Source organism: Schistocerca americana, chromosome 1 (genome assembly GCF_021461395.2).
Source record: "Schistocerca americana isolate TAMUIC-IGC-003095 chromosome 1, iqSchAmer2.1, whole genome shotgun sequence".
Taxonomy (NCBI): Eukaryota; Metazoa; Arthropoda; class Insecta; order Orthoptera; family Acrididae; genus Schistocerca; species Schistocerca americana.
This window is the reverse complement of record NC_060119.1, coordinates 226021372-226041218: the sequence shown is the minus strand read 5'-3', so window position 1 is coordinate 226041218 and position 19847 is coordinate 226021372. Positions and strand designations below refer to the sequence as shown.

Here is a 19847-nt window from a genome sequence, read left to right as displayed (position 1 = left end):
TGCTATCAGCACTATGTCAACAAGTTGCTATGAACTTGAGCTTTCTAGTGACTGTTGTGAAGCCACAGTACAGCCATTCTATACTTGTTTCTATTCGGCACTGAGTAATCGTAGCTCGTTAAGTGTGTTCTGAAACGGAAATCTGCACGTGCTGTCTCATAGCTACAGCCAAGCCAGGCAAGAAAAGTCAAATTTTGTTTTAATTAATAAAGTATTACTTCTTTTGAGTGTTCTAATTAACTGAATTATTACCAGTTGCTTCAGTGTCCAGAAAGTCAGACACAACAAGCAAAGTGACACCAAGGACACAGGTTGCGATTAGCTTCCTGTGGCATATTGTGTAACTGACCCGCCTTTGCAGCGGTGCTACTTTCTGTTGCGTGTGTCATTGTATTGAGTGTTCACCATGACTCTTCCAGATGTGTCTTTAATGCAAGCTAAACAACTACAGGGACAAAGGATTGAACAATTATTATAAGCACTGCGAGAAATTGTGGTGGCACGACGACTGCCACCTCTACCTTTTCAATTAGAAACAACAAATTATTCAAAAACTTGAATTCAGAGAGTTTCTGGCACAAAGTGAAGACTGGGCTGATAAGTTACGCCATTGATGGAGCTTTTCAACATCTACAGCATAACAGGTAGCCAGAGTATTTAGCATTTTCTCCCCATTGTAGGCTCAGATGTATTCTGGTTGGTAGAAAAACCGTTTCCAGATTGCCAACCTCCATGAAATCCCCTACGATGAGTTAAATGACAAACTGTCAAATCATTTTAAATCACAAGTGCATCTAGCGGCTGCAAGTTATAAGTTTTTCAGATTAAAACAGCGGCCAAGCCAGTCCTACAAACAGTGGGGAACAGAACTTTGTGGCCTTATTAGACAATGTCACTTTCAGTGTTCCTATGGATTAAGTAATAGTGGCATTATGATGACAGATGTGTTTACTCAGAATGTGTCCGATTCCCGTATTCGTGCTGCCTTACTAAAGCATCCAAACCTTGACCTCAGTACAGTATTGTCAATTACTGAGTCACAGGACATTTAGGTGTAATTGAGCACATTTTTGAAGTACCTACTAGATCTGTCATCGAGTAAGACAGTTCAGGGGCCAACCCCTCCCATTCAGGTTAGACGTCACCCGACATCTAGCTCATGTGGGAACTAGTCTCACTGTCAGGCCATGGTGCAGCCCACGCAATAGCAGAAGTCCTGCCTACGTTGCTCTCAAGCACACGGTAGGACACAATGCTCGTGCTGCAAAGCCAAGAGTTTCGCACGTGGCAAACACCACCATATCCAGTCAATATGTTTAAATACAGATGGTGTGAGGCAGCTTTCACATTCCATGGCAGATAGTGATTCTAATGAGTTGTATGTTGGGTATGCTGCACAATGGTCCGCCGATTCTGTTGCTGTTTCATCAGATTGCCAGGATACAAACTCTGATCTTATCAATTCGGCATTCCAGTACATTTTATGTTCTTTTGAGTGAGTTACGATGCAGTGCCCTATATATGCATGATTAGGTACCCACAGCCTCAGCAATCGCAGTACTCATTGTCAGGATACAATGAACAACTTATTCCAGTGCTTGGAGTGTGCATTTTACCAGCCACATTCCATGTTACTACTGAAACAGTGTTATTTCACGTATTATGCTGTCGAGAGTCTACTGACATTTTTGACATGGATAGCTTTGACCTTGTCACACTTTCAGTTCATACGAGGGTAGTACAAATTAATTCATCCAGTGTTCTGGCCAATATTAATGCATTATGTGACAAGTACAGAGCTCTGCTAGATGGTAGTTTAGTCAAGGCCCAAGGGTTCAAGGCCCGTATGACATTGAAAGACAATGCACAGCCCATGTTTGTTAGTTCTCGTCCTGTCACTTTGCATTACGCGACTGGGTTGCCACAGAGTTTCAGCAGTTGCAGGACAGTTATGTCATCAAATCATTGTCAGCCAGCCAATGGGTATCTCCCCTGGTGACCCTTACTAAACTGTTGGGCAAGTTGAGACTCTGTGCAAACTTAAAATCAACTGTCAAACCACAAACTGTTGTTCATTCTTTCCTATTGCCCTGCCCTGAAAATCTGATTGGCCAAATTAGGTCAGGGTCATTTCTTTTCAAAAATTGATCTAAAGGACACCTACTTGCAACTGCCTTTAGATGAGGTGTCCAAGAATATTTTTGTGAACAACGCACACAAGGCATTGTTCCAGTTTCAGCAGTTATCATTCGGTAGCACTTCTACTCCAGCTATTTTCCAAAGGTACCTTGAACAACTGAAGTCACAAGTACCTTCTTGTTCTAACTATTTAGATGATATAGTTATCTCTGGTCATACTGCAGGAAAACACTTACAAAATTTATAGGCACTGTTTGAAGTGTCTTACGAAGCAGGATTGATGTGCAGCTGATCTAAGTTTTCCTTCTGTCTCATTGAAATTGAGTATCCTGGCCACGTGATTAATGCGCACGGCATCTATACATCACTTTCCTACTTAGCAGCCATCTGTGACTTGCCTACACCAAACAATGTATCAGAATAGTAAGCTGTAATGGGAAAGCTAATGTATTACATCCATTTTATCCCAAATGCTGCTCAGGTTGCGGCACTTCTGTTCGTGTGGTCAGTCAGATGCAAGAACGCTTTCCAGTGGCTGAAAGATGCACTAAGTGATCAGCATCTGGTCCACTTCAACCCCAACAAGCCTGTCATTCTTGCAGTAACACCTCATCTTATGGCATCGGTGCAGTGTTGCTACACCGAGAAGGCTCCAATGACAAGCCAACTTTGTTTGTCTCGATGACATTGATCAAGGTCCCAAAGCAACTACAGCCAACTAGAAAAAGAGGTATTGGCTATCATTTAAGGGACACACACTTCCAACAATAGATGTACGCCTGCCGATTTTTTCTAGTTTGGAACACAGATCATTTATGGCTCTGTTTGGGCCCTCCCAGCTTGCTCCAGCACAAACACTGCAGAAGTTACAACTGTGGGCCGTCCTCTTGCCCAGTTACCGGTACAAGTTGTCATATCAGCCCACCACCAAACACTCCAACGCCGACCTCCTGTCCAGGCTCCCTACATTCCTCTAAAGACCCTTGTCATCGCATCGATTCAGAAGAAATCTGATGTTTGGAAGATTTTCCAGTCACCTTCTGCTGTGTGGCACAGGAGATGACATTGGGCCAGTGTTTCAGATGGTGCTCGAGTTTGTTTGTCATGGGTAGCTGTGGAGTCTTAACGAGACCCACAATCAGTGGTTCTTCACTACTTTACTCATCGGCATGCCGTCTCTATGCAGATGAGCACCCTACTGATGCACAGCAAATGTAGCGATGCAAGAGCCATGGACCCTCAGTCCCTCCAGTCGGAAGTTCTTCAGTTGATGTACCAAGAACATTGGGGTATTGTCTGCACCAAGCAAATGGCAAGATGCCATCATACATGGCCAGGAATGGATGCACAAATATAGGCCATCACTTCACAATGAGCAATGTTTGCAGGATATCAATCCACTCCCCTACAGTGGTACTTCGAGAGGCAATGTCCTGATGGAACTTAGCACTGCCTGTACAAAGATTTTGCTCAGCCATACTGGAACATACAGTGGCTAGTAGGTGTCGATGCAAACAGCAAGTTTCCCTTTGTTGTTCCAATGAAGACTACCACATCAGTCAGGATAGTATAAGACATTATGTCGATCTTCTGCACTGAAGGCTCACCTGAGGTGATAGTGTCGGTTAATGGGTAGCAGTTCATGTCTCTGGAGTTTTAACAGTTCTGTGCACACAATGGTATTCAGCATGTCTTGACAGTGCCCATCCATCAGCAGTCAAATGGTAAAGCCGAACACTTCATAAGGACCTTCAATGCACAGACTGACAAGTTGTGAGCCACCCACAGATGGGACCAGGCTCGAGAGTATTTCTGACATTGTATCACTCCCTGCCCAAAGATCAAAAGTCGCCAGCGGAGCTACTACATGTTCGATGTCGCAGGACTCTGCTCCACTTGCTACATCCGCCGCAGAGACCTTATGCCACTCTTAGAGTCACAGTTTCGCTCTCAGCAACCAGTGTTCGTTCGTGTGTTTAGCAGGGGTCGTAGAAGGAAATGGAGTGTGGTGTCTGAGGTGTCATCGTGTTTGACTGACATCATCCGTGGTCCAACGGGGTTGCACAGGCAGCATCAGAAGCAGCTTCAGTCAATCCACTCGGAAGATCTGCCACCCACTTTTTGTACACATACCATCACTCAGTCAGGGCATGCAGCAGCCACTGTCGCAGTTGCAGATGTCGCCCCTGGCAGCATGGTCTTCCTCACAATGGGAGATGCCCATGGACATTGACCTGGCACTGTCGTCAGCATCGCAGTTGTGCTGGCAGCCCATGACGCAGCCAGCAACAGGATCGCACCCGGTCGGATGCCAAGGAAAACCCATAAATTGTCTCCGGCAGCCTACCTGCTCCTGTTCCTACAATTGCCAATGCACGCCTTGTAGTTGGTTTCCCAGACGGCATCTCCAGCCATGCACAGTGTGCATGCCAGGCTGTGGGTGGGTGCTCGGTGCTGAGTGACATTTCAGCTTCTACCTCTGCAATTGCATTGGCACTCCCTTCTCCCCTTTCCATCACGTCCTATCTCCATACCTGATGACAGGGCGGATGTTTGGGAGTGAGGAATGTAGTGTCATTGGGTGTCGAGAGCGGTGCAGAAAGTATCAAACAATGCAGAGATACTGCACAGCAAACTGGTATTAGGAGGTACCAATGAGGTGCTAGGAAGAGCTGTGCCTCCCATGGTTCCGCAGTGCCACCACTGTGCCTCTGCTGTGTTGCTAGACACCAGGGGGCAGTTCTATTCGAGGTCGGATTCTGTCCACTTCCAGGAGGTTCCAGTCAGAGTTATGTCGTCGTGCTGACCACCCACCATAACACAGAACGTGTCAATCATCAGGGAGTGAAAAGACTTCTCCTCCCCCCCCCCCTCTCCCTGTGGTCTGTGCTTGTGCACCAACATTATCAGAACTGTGTCAACAAGTGTCTACGAACTTGAGTTTCCTAGTGACTGCAGTTAAGCCACAGTAAGGCCTTTCTGAACTTTTGTCAATTCTGTACTCAGTAATCATGGCTCATTTAGTATGATCTGAACAGCAAGTCAACGCGTGCAGTCTCATAGCTATAGCTGAGACTTGTGAGCAGGGATAAGTCTTCTTGTAATTAATAAAGTAGTGCTTATTCAGAGTGTTCTAATTAATTGGATTGTTAGAAGCCAGTTCACTGTCTAACAACTCAGACACAACACTGTCAGACTACTACTTAACTTCTGGGATACCTTAATACTTTTGTCCTCAGTCTCCAAAGTAATGAAGTTGTTGGACACAGCTAGAATGAAGCAAAGAGATTTGCAACATCTCTTGGGTCTATTCGCTGATTTGGAAGGCCTGATTGTAATCCTGACTGTCGGTCTAGATCTGACCTTATTCCTGTAGACTGCAGTACATGAAACTATTAACACTTCTTGCGCTACTGTAAAATCAGTCTGAAGGTTCGAGACGAGCTGCTCTTTTCAAGTATTGTGTAGCTGTAGTGAAAATCACTGCATCTCTGAAAGTGACCAGGTTTATCGTTCATGTAAGCAATATTACAACATTCCACTTGAAAAAATAGCATTTCTGACAATTTTGAGGCAGTTTGCACAGTTATACATTGTGACAGACAGGTATTTGACTAAAAGCTTTGTTTGAAAAAAGATAAAACCCAAGGGGTTTGTAAAATGTATTTTCTGATGATATTTTTAATATGAGAATTTTTTAGTGACAATTGCTGGACGTAATTTAAATATACCGTATCTTTTAACACATTGACTGCCATGTGAGTTGTCAACAACTCTCAGAAAATTTCTTCTTTGAGCCACAAGAAGTAAATACAACTCATGGACATATTTTCATTGAAAGGTCCATGGTGCCATGGCAACTCATAGCAGCATGCTGAGACTGTGTTACAGCAGATCATGGCCCCTGCTACAAATCATGTTTGTTGCCAATGGTTTTCAAGAGCTGAAGAAACGTTAAATGCAGCTGAAATTGTGTGTTATATACAACTAACGTGGCTCAGTCTTCCTAAAGTTTCTTTTTCTTTACCATTTATTCATTATATACTTTCACGTATTACCCACAGTGTACAATATAAATTTCATACAATTTTTATCTATGTTTTGCAACTCGCATTGCAACAAAAATTAAACTGAAAAATCGTTGATAATGGTGTCATTTTACATCTAAAACCTGTAAGGTCTATATAGCTCGCTCTTGCCCACATCCAGGCTTCATTTTTCACAGTACACTGCACATCTATTTCTGGCAGCTCCCTTGCTCATTTTGTTTCACTTCCAGACTCAACTGGTAGACTCAACTGGTAAAAGTTCATTTGAGTTACCACTAATGAATGACATAGTATCTTCATCACCCACGTACAAAACTACATATAAAGTCTTCTGTATGTGCCTTTGTTAACCTTGTAATATAAGGTATCAAATTTAACCCTTTGACTGCTGAAGTCACACCATCTGCTTGGCGCGCTGAGGTGCCGCGGAATGCGGCATAATCCGGCTACCTGCATTGCATGCTTGTCCGTCGGAGCTGCCGGCGGGACCGGATCAGCCCACGCTGCCCAAACCGTCCTGAGCTGAATACTTCGACTGATTATGATTCGTGCAGAGCTAGTGTGAATTTTTGGCGACATTGAGCTGTAATATCTCGGGAATAATTTTTGTAAAGAAATCAAATTTGGTCACCTTGTACAACTTTATGCATTCTCTTAAGAGTAATAATGAAAAGAATTTTACTAAACGTATTGAGCCAGAAAATTGTAGATGAGTAGGCCAAAAAAAAAAAAAAAAAATAGGCACCTGAAATAATTTCAATGTTTGGCTTCTTGCATCTCCTCAACTAATGCTAAGACGAATGTGAAACTTGGCGTGTAGTAACCTAACAACACAAGGTTCTTAAATATAAAGTTTCATTTCCACAGCACTTTCCAGTACTGAATAAATTAAGTGCAAAATTGAAGATTCTGTAAAAACGCCAAAAATGCAGTATATTCATTCTGATTTTGCTAAAAAACTATATTCTGTAAAACATACCAAGCATGAAAGTTGGGTGCATAAATCAGGCCCGAAAACAATAAAAACTTCAAATTCGCCAATCTAGTAGAGTGAACACATGATGAAAATGAAATTTAGAGTGCACTAGATTGACAGCACAACGATAAAGAATAAAAAATTTTATTCCCTTACTGTTTTCCAATAATGCACAAATTAGTCAAAAAGATGTTGATTTTTAATGCTTCAAAGCCTGTCTAATTCAAACAACAAATTTTAAGCACCTCACCCTCCCCAGAGCAATGAGTTTAATTTCCAATATTGGCTAACAACATAGGCAAACTACAAAATTGTTAAGGCTTTCGTGGCCACTTGTTGACAAACTGCCTATTGGCTTCTGTCTCGGGTTCTTCAGCCGACGTTCATCTAATGATTTTTCTGACGTTTCGCTAGCACGAGTAGCTGGCATTGTCAAAGCTTCACCCTCCATTGTCGGTGGTGAACTGAAGCTGAGCTCGCAGGCGCAGACTATATGTACCTGGCGCGCCAACATCCGAGCGCTTCTCCGCGGTCATTTCCGGTGTGGTTCCACTCTTGCTACCTGCGACGGTCGTTCGCTGCAGTACGGGAAGCCAGGATTCGTTGACCTTAAGGCTTTCCTCTTTGCTGTTCAAACTGTTCGCGTGTTTTTGTATTTCTACAGCTTCTCTGAACAAGCGCGTGTGATAATGCTTCTCTACAGCCAGAACTTCCGTGTCGGCGAATTTTATTACGTGGTCGGCCTCAACCTGCAAGGTTGGAGCAGGTGGAGAAATCGGCCGTGGCAGAGCACGCACTGAATGAGGCCGACCACGTAATAAAATTCGCCGACACGGAAGTTCTGGCTGTAGAGAAGCATTATCACATGCGCTTGTTCAGAGAAGCTGTAGAAATACAAAAACATGCGAACAGTTTGAACAACAAACCTTGCAGGTTGGGGCAGGTGGAGAAATCGGCCATGGCAGAGCACGCACTGAATGAGGCCGACCACGTAATAAAATTCACCGACACGGAAGTTCTGGCTGTAGAGAAGCATTATCACATGCGCTTGTTCAGAGAAGCTGTAGAAATCCAAAAACACGCGAACAGTTTCAACAAGAAAGAGGAAAGCCTTAAGGTCAACGGATACGGGCTTCCCGTACTGCAGCGAACGACCGTCGCAGGTAGCAAGACGAGAACCGCACCGGAAATGACCGCGGAGAAGCCCTCGGACGTTGGCGCACCAGGTACATATAGTCTGTGCCCGCGAGCTCGGCTTCAGTTCACCACCAGCAATGGAGGGTGAAGCTTTGACAATGCCAGCCACTCGTGCTGGCGAAACGTCAGAAAAATCATTAGATGAACGTCGGCCGAAGAACCCGAGACAGAAGCCAATAGGCAGTTTGTCATAGGCAAAGTAGCAAGAAAAATCGCACTGAGAACAGAGTTTTAACTTTGGCATGTTGTTTCTCATTGATCAAAGGCGTTTAAATCAGTTATGGAAAACAGGTTTTGTACAAGTGGACCGACTGTGATCTATATTTGTACAACTAAGGATAAAAGAATATAGCTGTCCATGTTACGTGTTAACAATTTAAATGTATTGTATGTAGATTAATATATGGGTTTTCTTATACTGGCACATTTGTACTCGGCGTAATTACATTTGTCACTGTGCAGATATTGCGCCATCTCAATCACCAAGTCCGTTCATTTGCCAGTAAACTGCTATGTATGAAGAAGTCGTGCTTCATTTGAATAATTTTACACCTGTTGCATCTATTTCCCATCCTTCCTTTTGATCTGGGCTTTGGACCGGCAATGACGAATTTAAGAGCAGATTTTTAAGTAATTCATTCAGAAGTGTCAATAAATTTTCTCTGATTTAGTTCCTAATGATTAGTAATGCTTCTTTGTATGCCAAGTCTCAAAGCAGGGTACAACACATAACGGAACATTGGAAGTTTTGCATTGGTATCTAGTTTACCGGCGCACTTTCTGTATCGTGCAAACCACACATCTGCCCATTAGTGTACTTTTCTGCAAATTTTCATTCACGATAACAGCTGGAAAATGTCTCCCTGTGAATTGCAGAGAATTTTCGTCATGGTAGCACCTTAACCTGCCAGCTTTTTTCTGTCCTGTAGCATATTTTTCTACAATTTCCCTTACGAGAGAAAGTTGAAATTCTGCGAGTGCCATTTTTCACCCTGTTACTGACCGGTAGAGAGCATGAGCATTTAGAATGCACAAATCCTGAATGTGAAAAAATTATTTCTTGTACCATTTCACAGTCTTATGCACTGATACTGCTGAGCTCAGTGACATGTTACAACGGTCAACTGCACCCATACTCGAGTTTGTAATCTACAACTCAGTGTAGTTTCTTTATTTTTTTGCCAGTATTTCTGTCAGTCTTCTCTGTTTCAACCATCTGTGACTTGTGGTCAAATATGCACACCTTTATCTTATCGCACCACTTGATAGCAAAGACCTTGTCAGTGGACTTAAACTCAATTTCTCCTCGTTTTAATTTCTTCTGCAGTTTTGGCATGTTGCGCCTATTCTTACTAACAGTGCCACATGCAGCTCTTTCGTGGTTGAGAAGCCAGAGGAACAGGTCCGGCCTGGAGTACCACTTATCAACATATAGAATATAACCCTGATCCAACTACAAACCCATAAGAGTTGCCACTACGTCGCCATTTTTTCCAAAATTGTGGAACCCAATTTCTGTTGTTGTGCCTGTATATACTATAAAATCCAAAATATACCCACTCTGACAGTCACACAGTACAAATGTCTTGGTTGGAATAAATTACTTAAAAGATGATCGCCCTTTGAAAATCGTCTATACACAGCTTGTGATGTGGGCGAAACGAATTACAAAACATCTTCCAAACTTCGTCAACATTCGTCGCAATTTTAAATAGACTCGCAGAGTTATTACTGAAGTGTAACATTCCCAGAAGTAGACAAAAACGTCCTCGGGACATAATTTTGCTGAAAACTGTTGGGTTCAAAAGTGTATCTCTGGACCAATAACCATTATTTTAACTTCTTAACTTGCGCAATCAGAAAGCAAATAGCAACAAAACAATACATTTGCTCAAATCCAGTGACCTCCCACTTTTGACAGTTGAGAATTCACAGATTCGGTAGTATTTTCTCTGGTGTAAGCATAAAAACGATTTGTCTCATCTGCAATAAATTGCAAAAGTTGCTGTGACATAAATATCATTTGTGTCCTGCACTCAAGTCTTCGAAGTAATGGTTTAACGCCTGGAAATCGCTTTCTTTCCAGTCAAATGTGTCACTTAAGCGCAATATTTTCCAAATCGTTTCACTGTCATTTTCTGATTCCCTGGATTCCCCGTTGAAGACTCATCACTGCTAGCAATGTCAGATAATTCACACTCATTGTTTCTCTTAGTGAGCATAATCAGGATTTCTTTATCTGTGCAACCACAGCGACAGGACATTTCTCATGTAGTAAATAAGAAAACTGACGAAAACACAGGAATCTAAGTCGAATTCTGCAAAGAGGGAACACAGCAACAAACATATATGCACTCTTGAATTATACAGTCAGACCCATGAACAGCTACTGGAAGAGCAGGGTGGAAAAACAGCTCTGCACATTTACACGTCTGTAGCGCTCAGGTAGCTGAGACTCAGCATGCCTAAACTTGTCCCTAGTGGTGGAAAGGCCAGTGGCGTGGTACGCGTCAACACATCTTTAGTGCTGTAGGAAAGACCCAAGGACCGCCGCACTTATACTTGTCAGACACGCCAGGGGAATGGCGAGGAACGACGAGTTAACACGTCCCCAGCAGTCAAAAGAGTGAACCATTTTCAACTTATTTATTAACAAAGAGTTGATTTCGTGGAGAAAAAAATTAATTATGAAAGAAAATGAAAATAACTTATGGAAGATAACTTCATTTATGGAAAGGAATTAAATTTATTTATGAAATAATATGTTCACATGGCAAGTATAAACAAATTATTTGATCTGACATGTCAACTGGTGAAGATTTTATGATACATTCAAACAATGGAAAATCCAAGATGGAATAGCGAGAATATTACAAAAAAGGATAAGATTGCTACTCACCACACAGAGGAGACATTGAGTTGCAGGCAGGCACAACAAAAAGATCACTATACATTTGAGCTTTCAGCTGCAAGGCCTTCTTTTAAAGTAGAAAAAACACCGGTCTCTTTGTTGTGCTTATCTGCGACTCTGTGTCTCCTTTTTATGGTGAACAGCAATCTATCCTTTCCATAATATTATGACAGATTCAAATGTTTACTGGCACAGAAACTGCAATACAAGGCACTGAATTGAAACATTTTCAACTTGTTTATACATAAAGAACACAACTGACAATAACTATTGATTAGAAAATATTTAATTAACAGTTCTACAAAATACATAAGTTATACAAAATGGGTAATTGCGCCTAAAAACTGATATTTTCATAAAACTGAATACTGTAACTTAGCGTTGGCGAATGATGATGTTGCAACATATTTTCTCACTATAATATACATTATCCTCTAGGTACAGATAAACTAATATTGCTCCAGTCGTAAATGCATGTCTAAACTATTAATGTAGCTAATCCGAACTGCAATTCAATAATGAGATGTTCCTCATCTGCAATAACAGACATTGTAAGTGGGATATGATGCATTGGAGAAGAACTTGAAGTATCAGGTTTGAATCAACAAAAAGAACTGTGTATTGACAATCAAGCTGCCACATTCCTGTTGAAGAATGGTTATGGCAGCAAAAAATGAAATGCCATAAACATATTGATATTGCCAAAACGTTCATTCAGTAATACACATCACAAAAATTGGCACAACGCGTTAAGAGCTCTCAAATCAGTTTGCTGGTGTATTTCCTGTTATCTTGATATATGTTCTTTATTTTATATCTTATTTATACTGTATCTCTTATTGCATTTATGTTAGTTACATTTGATCTATGTGCAATTTGGCACATTCCGTACCTTTGCGATTCACTCACCATCTAGATCTAGGGAATGTGAAATAAATAAATACATAAAAATACTGAATAAACTACTAACTGGTTCAGTTTTTGAAGAATTAAGAGGAAAACTAATTAAGGAAGAATCTTTAAAATTAACTACTGGTCTTTGAAGTGTTGTTATGGATTCTACATGATGGTACTATGTATCTTCCTTGTCTTCGCAAGTAGCATTGTAGTAACTACTCTTTGATCTGTCTCTTGGTCAGTCTAACTGACATGTTGACTGCCATACACTTAGTGGTGGAGGTTTCGCCACAAGGTCGTATGTCTCTGATGCAGCTGGCGGCAACCTTGTGGCAGTCAACGTGTTGAGTATGATGTATGGGAATGTACTTAATTAAAGTGTTCTCTTTTAAATATTGTGCAAATGATTACTCACCATTAAAATCACTCGAGGCCATTGTCCAAGTTAAACTCTGCATGTAATTTCGCTTGGAAATGTCAGAATTTTCAACAAAGGTTCACAAATATTTGTTAGTAATAATTGTTTCAAAATGTAGATTACTGTCAAGTAATGATGATAAAAATTACTTCTGTACCTGCCAGATACAGAGCACAAATCCAAATTCCACAATTTCGACTTAAGGCAATTTGGCAATACCCAGAAACTGCTTCACTTGTGGAAGGAAAGTGGGTGGGGGTGGGGAGCAGTCTTGCTCCATTCTAAGGACATGTGCCCCTTCAACATTGATTTTATCAGCTGATGGCTAGGACAGGAATCTGCTATGGGCTAGAGCACAAATTCCATCCTTCTTCCATAACTGAAACATTGTCTGGATATTACCAATATGGTCATCAGTCCAAACTAGACATATAGTCCGCTACATCCTAAGTTCCAGTATTCATCTCAAACTGTACCATCAACACAAAATGTGACATATACATACCTGCTCAGCAGTGCCTGTAGTTTGTTGACGGTTTCAAAATCCATAAGTGTTGAAGGTAATTTCAGTGGCTTCCCCGCTAACTTTCCTTTCAGAGAATCTGCATCCTTCTCTTTTTTTCGTGGTTTGCAAGCTGACTGATTAATAAATTCTTATATAAATCTATGTAATTCATCCACTTGCATAGCTATAACATTATTATAAGCAATATTTTAGTTTTTACCTTTGCAAATTCTATCAACCTGTGATAGCCCTTAAAAAGGTTTGATAATCTCTGACAATTGCTAGAGGTTTCCTTCCATAAAGATATTGTATATGCCATGAGGGCTTCATAAATGCCAAGAGTTTGATGGAATATTTCCACAGCCTGCTGACTTTCAGGTATAATATCTGCGAAATTTGTTGTATTATCCTATAAAGAAGGATGAAACATCAAAATTACCAATGAATTCCATTAACTGTAACTGTGTCAATTATGACAAGTAATAGCTATCCAATCCATGACTGTATATCAACTACAGAAATTCATTACTGTTTTTAATACTTAATTAATTATTGAGAAAGGCGCTCTCATATTTGGGGATTGGATATTGCTGCTGACTAAGGAAAAAATGAAACATTAGCATGGATTCTATTTCTTAAATCAATTAATGTCGATGAAGGGCAACAAACAAAGTGCAATACAGGTGCCTTGAAGGGAAATGACACTCCCTTTTTATCACTCAAAAATGTAGCCGTAAGTACACAGCTGCATCATGATATAAAACAACACATGTGGCAGAGTACACACATATTCCATTCGATAGGTGAAAATGTTCATCATACAATTATTCATTTCTTGCAAGCATTCACTTTACACAATGGAATTCAAGAGTGAAACTAACAATATTTGTGAGCCATGAGGTGTGCCGAGATAGTCCATGCAGTTGCAATAACACTGTGTCCCTGATAATGGCACAGTTGCTAACTCACCTGCCCAGCAAGCTGGAGATCCCACATTTGAATCCCGGTCCGATACACATTTTCACTAGTCGCTGCTGATTCTGTGTAATGTCCTGATGCAGCTCCCCTTTCCTTCCTTCTACCCCCCTCCACCTTCAATTTACATATAACTTATTCACTTCCAGAGGAACAGGAGTGATTTGCAGAACGTAGATTGAGAAACTGTGTGAAATTGCATAAGACTGAGAATAGGAGAAATATATGCACTGGTGCTGAAAGCAAATAAAAAGTGTGTCCAACCATGTATCAGGAGGGAGACAGGACACAGGAAATGAGTCAAAAGAAACTAGTTACATGCAGGATGTGGAGTGAAAATGCCTTCTCTTCAGCACCTGTGTTAGGACCCTCCTTTAAGACTGAGATTGAACAGTACTTTTACATTTGTTTGTCTATCGGTCCTACTCTAGTTACCCTTATTTCGGTGGCTGATAATTTTATGCTACCTTACCGTCAGAAAGTTTAGCTTATTCCATATACACGAAGTGCAAGGTATAAGTGGCTGGCTGGCTGGCAAATAAGGTGCCTGGGAACCACAATGCCACATCTGATCCATAAATTACAAGTAGTGTAACTTGTATGGTGAATAATACTTCTCATATGAAATAACAGTGGTGCTTCGTGTTGTAAGTACATAATATAATGTGTCACACAAAATTAAAATGATGAAGGTCTTTTTTTCCCTGATTTTCTTTATAGAATTAGGCAACCTATTATCTCCTGAAAGCTCAAAATTACTGACAGATTAAAACCATCCGCCAAACTGGGATTCAACCACAAACCCTTGCATTTTTTAGACAGTGTTCAGTTTCCATTACATCCATTATTCTAAGTGTTCTACACCACCTAGGGTGACAGGAGAACATCTATGGACTTTTGAAAAGCAGTAAAAGGGAAAGGGAGCCAAACTTCGAACAGGACACGGAGGCATCCTTTGATAGCTCATCTGGCCAGGACTCTGCTTTCTGAAGGCAACGGTATTGGTCTGAGTCACGTCATGCATACAATTTGATGTTGTATTACCCATGCTTTACAGAAACTTTTATTTTCTCACCATAACCAGTTTTGAGATGGGACACATCATATGCAATATTTATATTAAAATAACCGCTTTGAGACACTCTTCAGAATTTCAGCAACTTGGGCAAGCAGCAGGTGATGTGAAAATGTATGGTATAACAGGACACAATCCAGAACCCCCTTATGTCACTTGCTGGACTTTTAACAAATTGTTGGAACACACATTTGACATAGTTTTCCATAATGCATGTCACATCAACCTGCTGTGTGAACAAAGAAGAATGAAGATTAGGGTTTAGCTGATGAGGTTGTTAGAGATGAAGCACAAGCTCAGATAGGACGAGGACAGGAAAGGAAACTGGGCATGACCTTCACATAGGAACCATCCCAGAGTTTGCCTTTGGTAGAACACGAATTTGAACCCTGTGCCTTCCATACGCATGCCCAGTGCATTAACCACTGCACTACCTTGCTCAGTTGTTTCACTGACTACTTGACATGTGCTTTAGACACAACACGTGCGCACGTACGCACACAATCCAGGACATGTTACATAAGACTGATGACCTTGTAGTTTCGTGTCTTTACTCCCTAGACCAACCAACCAACCAACCAACCAACCAACATGTTACACAAAACCTAAACCTAGACCAGTCTGACAGTCTGTTTCAAATAGCTGGACTGAGTGTTTTTAAACAACACTGTGTTTAATGTGAGAAAACTAACAGCTTTGTTAGTAGTTGTGGCCAGATGCTGTAACTCCATCAATAGCACTTTTTAGTTTTTATTTAATCCCAAAGTATTTCACTGAACAGTATTAAGTGTTTTAAAACTGGCCAGTTGAAAGTTCACAAGCAACTACTGGCTCACATGCTGTTTCAAGACAATTTTTGGTACTTGCATCATGGAATCAGCTGTTTGGGGAGAATTACAAGGAGCATTTCACAGGTTTTGATCATGGGTCCACTATCGTGTTTGTTCATAGTAAGGAATTACCATCTTATTTAAACCATGAGGCAGAGTTATACCATTTTACAAATTACACTGGTACTGTTCTCAACCTGAGCAAAGAACTATCAACACAAAAAAGTACATTATATTTTTTTCAAGTTATTAACAGATTCCGTACAAATGTACCACTGTTTGCCGCTGCTTGCAGAAGTTATGAATGGACACTAAAGTACTTATATCTGGCATACCAGTACCGGAGGTGTGACAAATTCAACTAAGTGAAAAAAAAAAAAATCTGTGAAATTCACCTATTTGTAAATAAGATGATAACTTAAATTTTCTTTGTCAATTATAAACTTAATTTCGTGCTGTATAGAAACTTTTGGTCACAGTATTATCATTCAAAACCAACTGCTCATTGATTTCACTATGTAGTTGTATTTAAGTGAAAAAAGATGTATTTTTGACAGCTTATAGATGTTTGCAAACGTATTTTTGAGAATTTCCTTCAGTTGTAACTGTTGTGTATAGCCTATTTCTTAGTAATCAGTTCATGTGTTTTACAATTACTGTAAATAGCCGACTTGTGTCACATTAGTCTCCTCTTTAATCAGAAGTGTACACTGCTTGCATTTATCATAAACTAACAGTAGTGTTGCGTTTGTTACTCATCATAACCTGGAAAATGTTTTAAAGAAACAAGTTTTATACCAAGTTTTTCTTTTGTCGTCACAGATATCTCATTTTGCTGTTAATTACTTCAGTTCTAAAAGGCTACTGGTAATACTTAGAGCACAGCAGACCCATAAACTAACAGATAATCGACAATCTTAGTTTAAAGTTATTTGTTTATTGTTCTGTAAAATCTAGCACGAAGCACAACTGAGCCCCACTGTGTATGCTGTTCTTGGGGAAAAGATGAGTTAATTGCTGTTTATAAGCAACTGGAAGCTGCTGTGAATTTGTGAATGTTGGAAGGGCACCCAAAAGTCGTGTACTAGAAATACCTAAGGTTACTGAAGTACTATCCCCTCCTGTAAACAACATTTCTTCCGCAGAAAGTGCAAGATCTATCACTGCTCATCAATTTGACTGTGAGTGGCATGTCAATGATAGGTCTAGACTTCCTGTACAGTTGAGACTAGGGAGAGCTCAGGATGTTACACACACCTCCTAACCAAGAAGTACATAGTACTGTCTCCCACTAAAACTGAAACTGGGCCCGTGAGACTCAGTTAACTTTTGGGAAACATGCTGAGTACCGTGGTCAACTTTTGGGAAAACATGCTGCGTACCATGTTAAGAAGAGACCAACACAAAAGGGTAGGAACCTGTTTATTACCAGCAGTTCAAACTAAGACGAATAATGGTACCCCTTAGAGAAATGGCAGCAAGGGATGGGGAGGAACACAATGTGTACTCAGTGCTGATGCCTGTAGGCCTCATACGACATCTTAAAGGGGCTATTCCAGCAGCCATCAAGGAAATATGGTGAATCAACTGCAGCTTGTGGTACACATTAGAAAAATAAACGCCAGTCATCTCAGCTCCGAGATCACACTTAGATCTTTATAGAGAATGGCAACCTTGCTACAGTGTTTCAATGAAGTTTTCAATCTATGACATTGTCCTCAGAACAGTTTGTGGCCTACTGGTTCCAAGTTGAGGTGAAGGATTGACTCCAAGACAGAATGTTCCACAACAAGCTAAGCCGTGACTTTCTAGACTTGCGCCATGGGGTTGAGAATGGTAAGGTTCACCTCAATGAATCAAGTACACACACACACACACACACACACACACACACACACACACACACACACTTTTTTGAGGACTCTCCACTCAGACCATATAATAATAATAACAGCTGTAAGTGATGCATAAGTATCAGTGTAAGATCCATAGAAAGGCCCCACACAGGAGAGAGTATTAAAATCCTCGTCATTAACTGCCTAAGCATCGCAACAAAGTGCTAGAGTTTGAAGTGTGCCTAAAAAGCATGAAGCTCACATAATACTAGGCACAGGAAGTTAATATGGACCTGTAGTTGACAGCAGTCAGATTTTTTGGGGAAAGTTCAAGCCTGTATCGAAAGAATAGGCTAATAGGAGGTGAAGGTAGAGTCTTGATCAGAGTAGGCAAGAAACTCAAATCTACAAGATAGAGATTGAGGCTGCATGCAAAATTGACTGGGCGAGACTCAGTATCAGGGGTGGGCATAAAAAGGTAATTGGATCTTTCTACTGACTCATGTCTTGATGTAACCGGCAACTTTAGAGAAAATATTAGTTCGCTAGTACATAAGTAATCTGACTTACTGTAATTGCTGCAAGTTCAAAAGAATATGATGAAATGAAATAAATTCTAACATTGGCCACAATTGCACATTGAAATGAATTTAATGGTGACAAATGAAAATTTGTGCCAGACCGGAACTTGAACCTGAATTTTCCTCTTTACGTGAGCAGTCGACTTAACCACTTCGGCTATCAGAGCATGCTTTCTGTCTGACCTAAATTCCCATCCTGTTGCACACTACTAGTTCTGGTTCTGGCCCAGTACAAATTTTCATCTGTTGCCATTTCAGTGCCCAATTGCAGCCAATGTCAAAATATATTCCAGTTCAGCACGTATATGTGCAGCCGAGGGAACAAGAACAGTGTTTATTCTTTCAGGCATGTTCCAAAGAACAGGCACCACCCTGCTCTGGATAGATTTGGACCCGGCAGAACAGTTCATGACAAGCATCTTCCACAGTATATACTCACTGTGAAGAATGTTTAAGGAAACAGACTACTGCATAACAGGTGTAAAACAAAGAATACGGGAGTAGAGGGACACTGAATGAAACGCATTGGGTTCTCAAGACTACAACGCATGATGCCATCAACGGCTGCAGTGGCAGAATATTGCCAAAAACAGAAAGACATTTTGGTCATACGTAAAGTCTGTTAATGGCATCAAAGATGGGTGTCCAGTCACTCGTGGATGCGACAGGAACTGAAACTCAGGGTAACAAAGCAAAAGCTGAAATGCTTAACTCCATTTCCCAATGTTCCTATCCATTTCCCAATGTTCTTTTTTAATTTTCATACCACTGAAAAGATGAGGGAAATAGGTACTAGAGTCAGTGGCACTGAGCAACAAATGAAACCACTAAAACTGAACAAAACTCCAGGGGCCAATGGAATCCTTATTAGCTTCTATACTGAATTTGCTGCTGAGTTAGCCTCTCTTAACTATAATACACCATAGATCACTTTTCTTCTTATTATTCTTCTTCTACACTATCAGGCCCAGTGGACCGCATGCTGCTACTAGTTTCCTCCTCCATTGTGTTCTGTCCAATGCTGCTATCCACCATCTGTCCACATCTATTGATGCTTGGTTTAAATCTTCATGGAGGCCATCCCTCCAACACTTCTTGAGTCTGCCTGGGGGTCTCTTTCCTGTAGATGTGAAATCCAGGAGCTTCCGAGGCCATCTGTGATCTTCCATACGGGCCACATGGACAGCCAACTGTATTTGTTTGTATTTGAGAGTTCCTGCTATGTTGGTTTGCTGGTATTGTTCCTCAAGCTCTTGATTGTGTCTGAGCCTCCACTCCCCTGTGTCTGCATCCACAACCAGACCAAAGATATTCAGAAGCACTTTTCTCCCAAAAACAAGGAGCTTACGGAAGTCCTGTTTCCAGATACTCCATATCTCAGAGCCATACAGAACAACAGACTGGATCAGGGTTTTGTACAGTCGTATCTTGAACTGTCTGGAGAGATATCTGGACTGAT

The 19847-nt window shown here is 41.0% G+C and overlaps 1 protein-coding gene across 1 annotated transcript in view; it reads right to left on the bottom strand.

Moving 5' to 3' along the window:
• LOC124621679 (Fanconi anemia group I protein-like) overlaps positions 1 to 19847 on the bottom strand; it is a 276076-nt gene that overhangs the window by 112804 nt on the left and 143425 nt on the right. The window contains exons 14-15 of the mRNA XM_047147159.1: positions 13313 to 13501; positions 13093 to 13226 (exon numbers count right to left, since the gene is read on the bottom strand). Coding sequence (XP_047003115.1) covers positions 13093 to 13226; positions 13313 to 13501 — 323 coding nt within the window. The remainder of the gene's footprint in view (positions 1 to 13092; positions 13227 to 13312; positions 13502 to 19847) is intronic.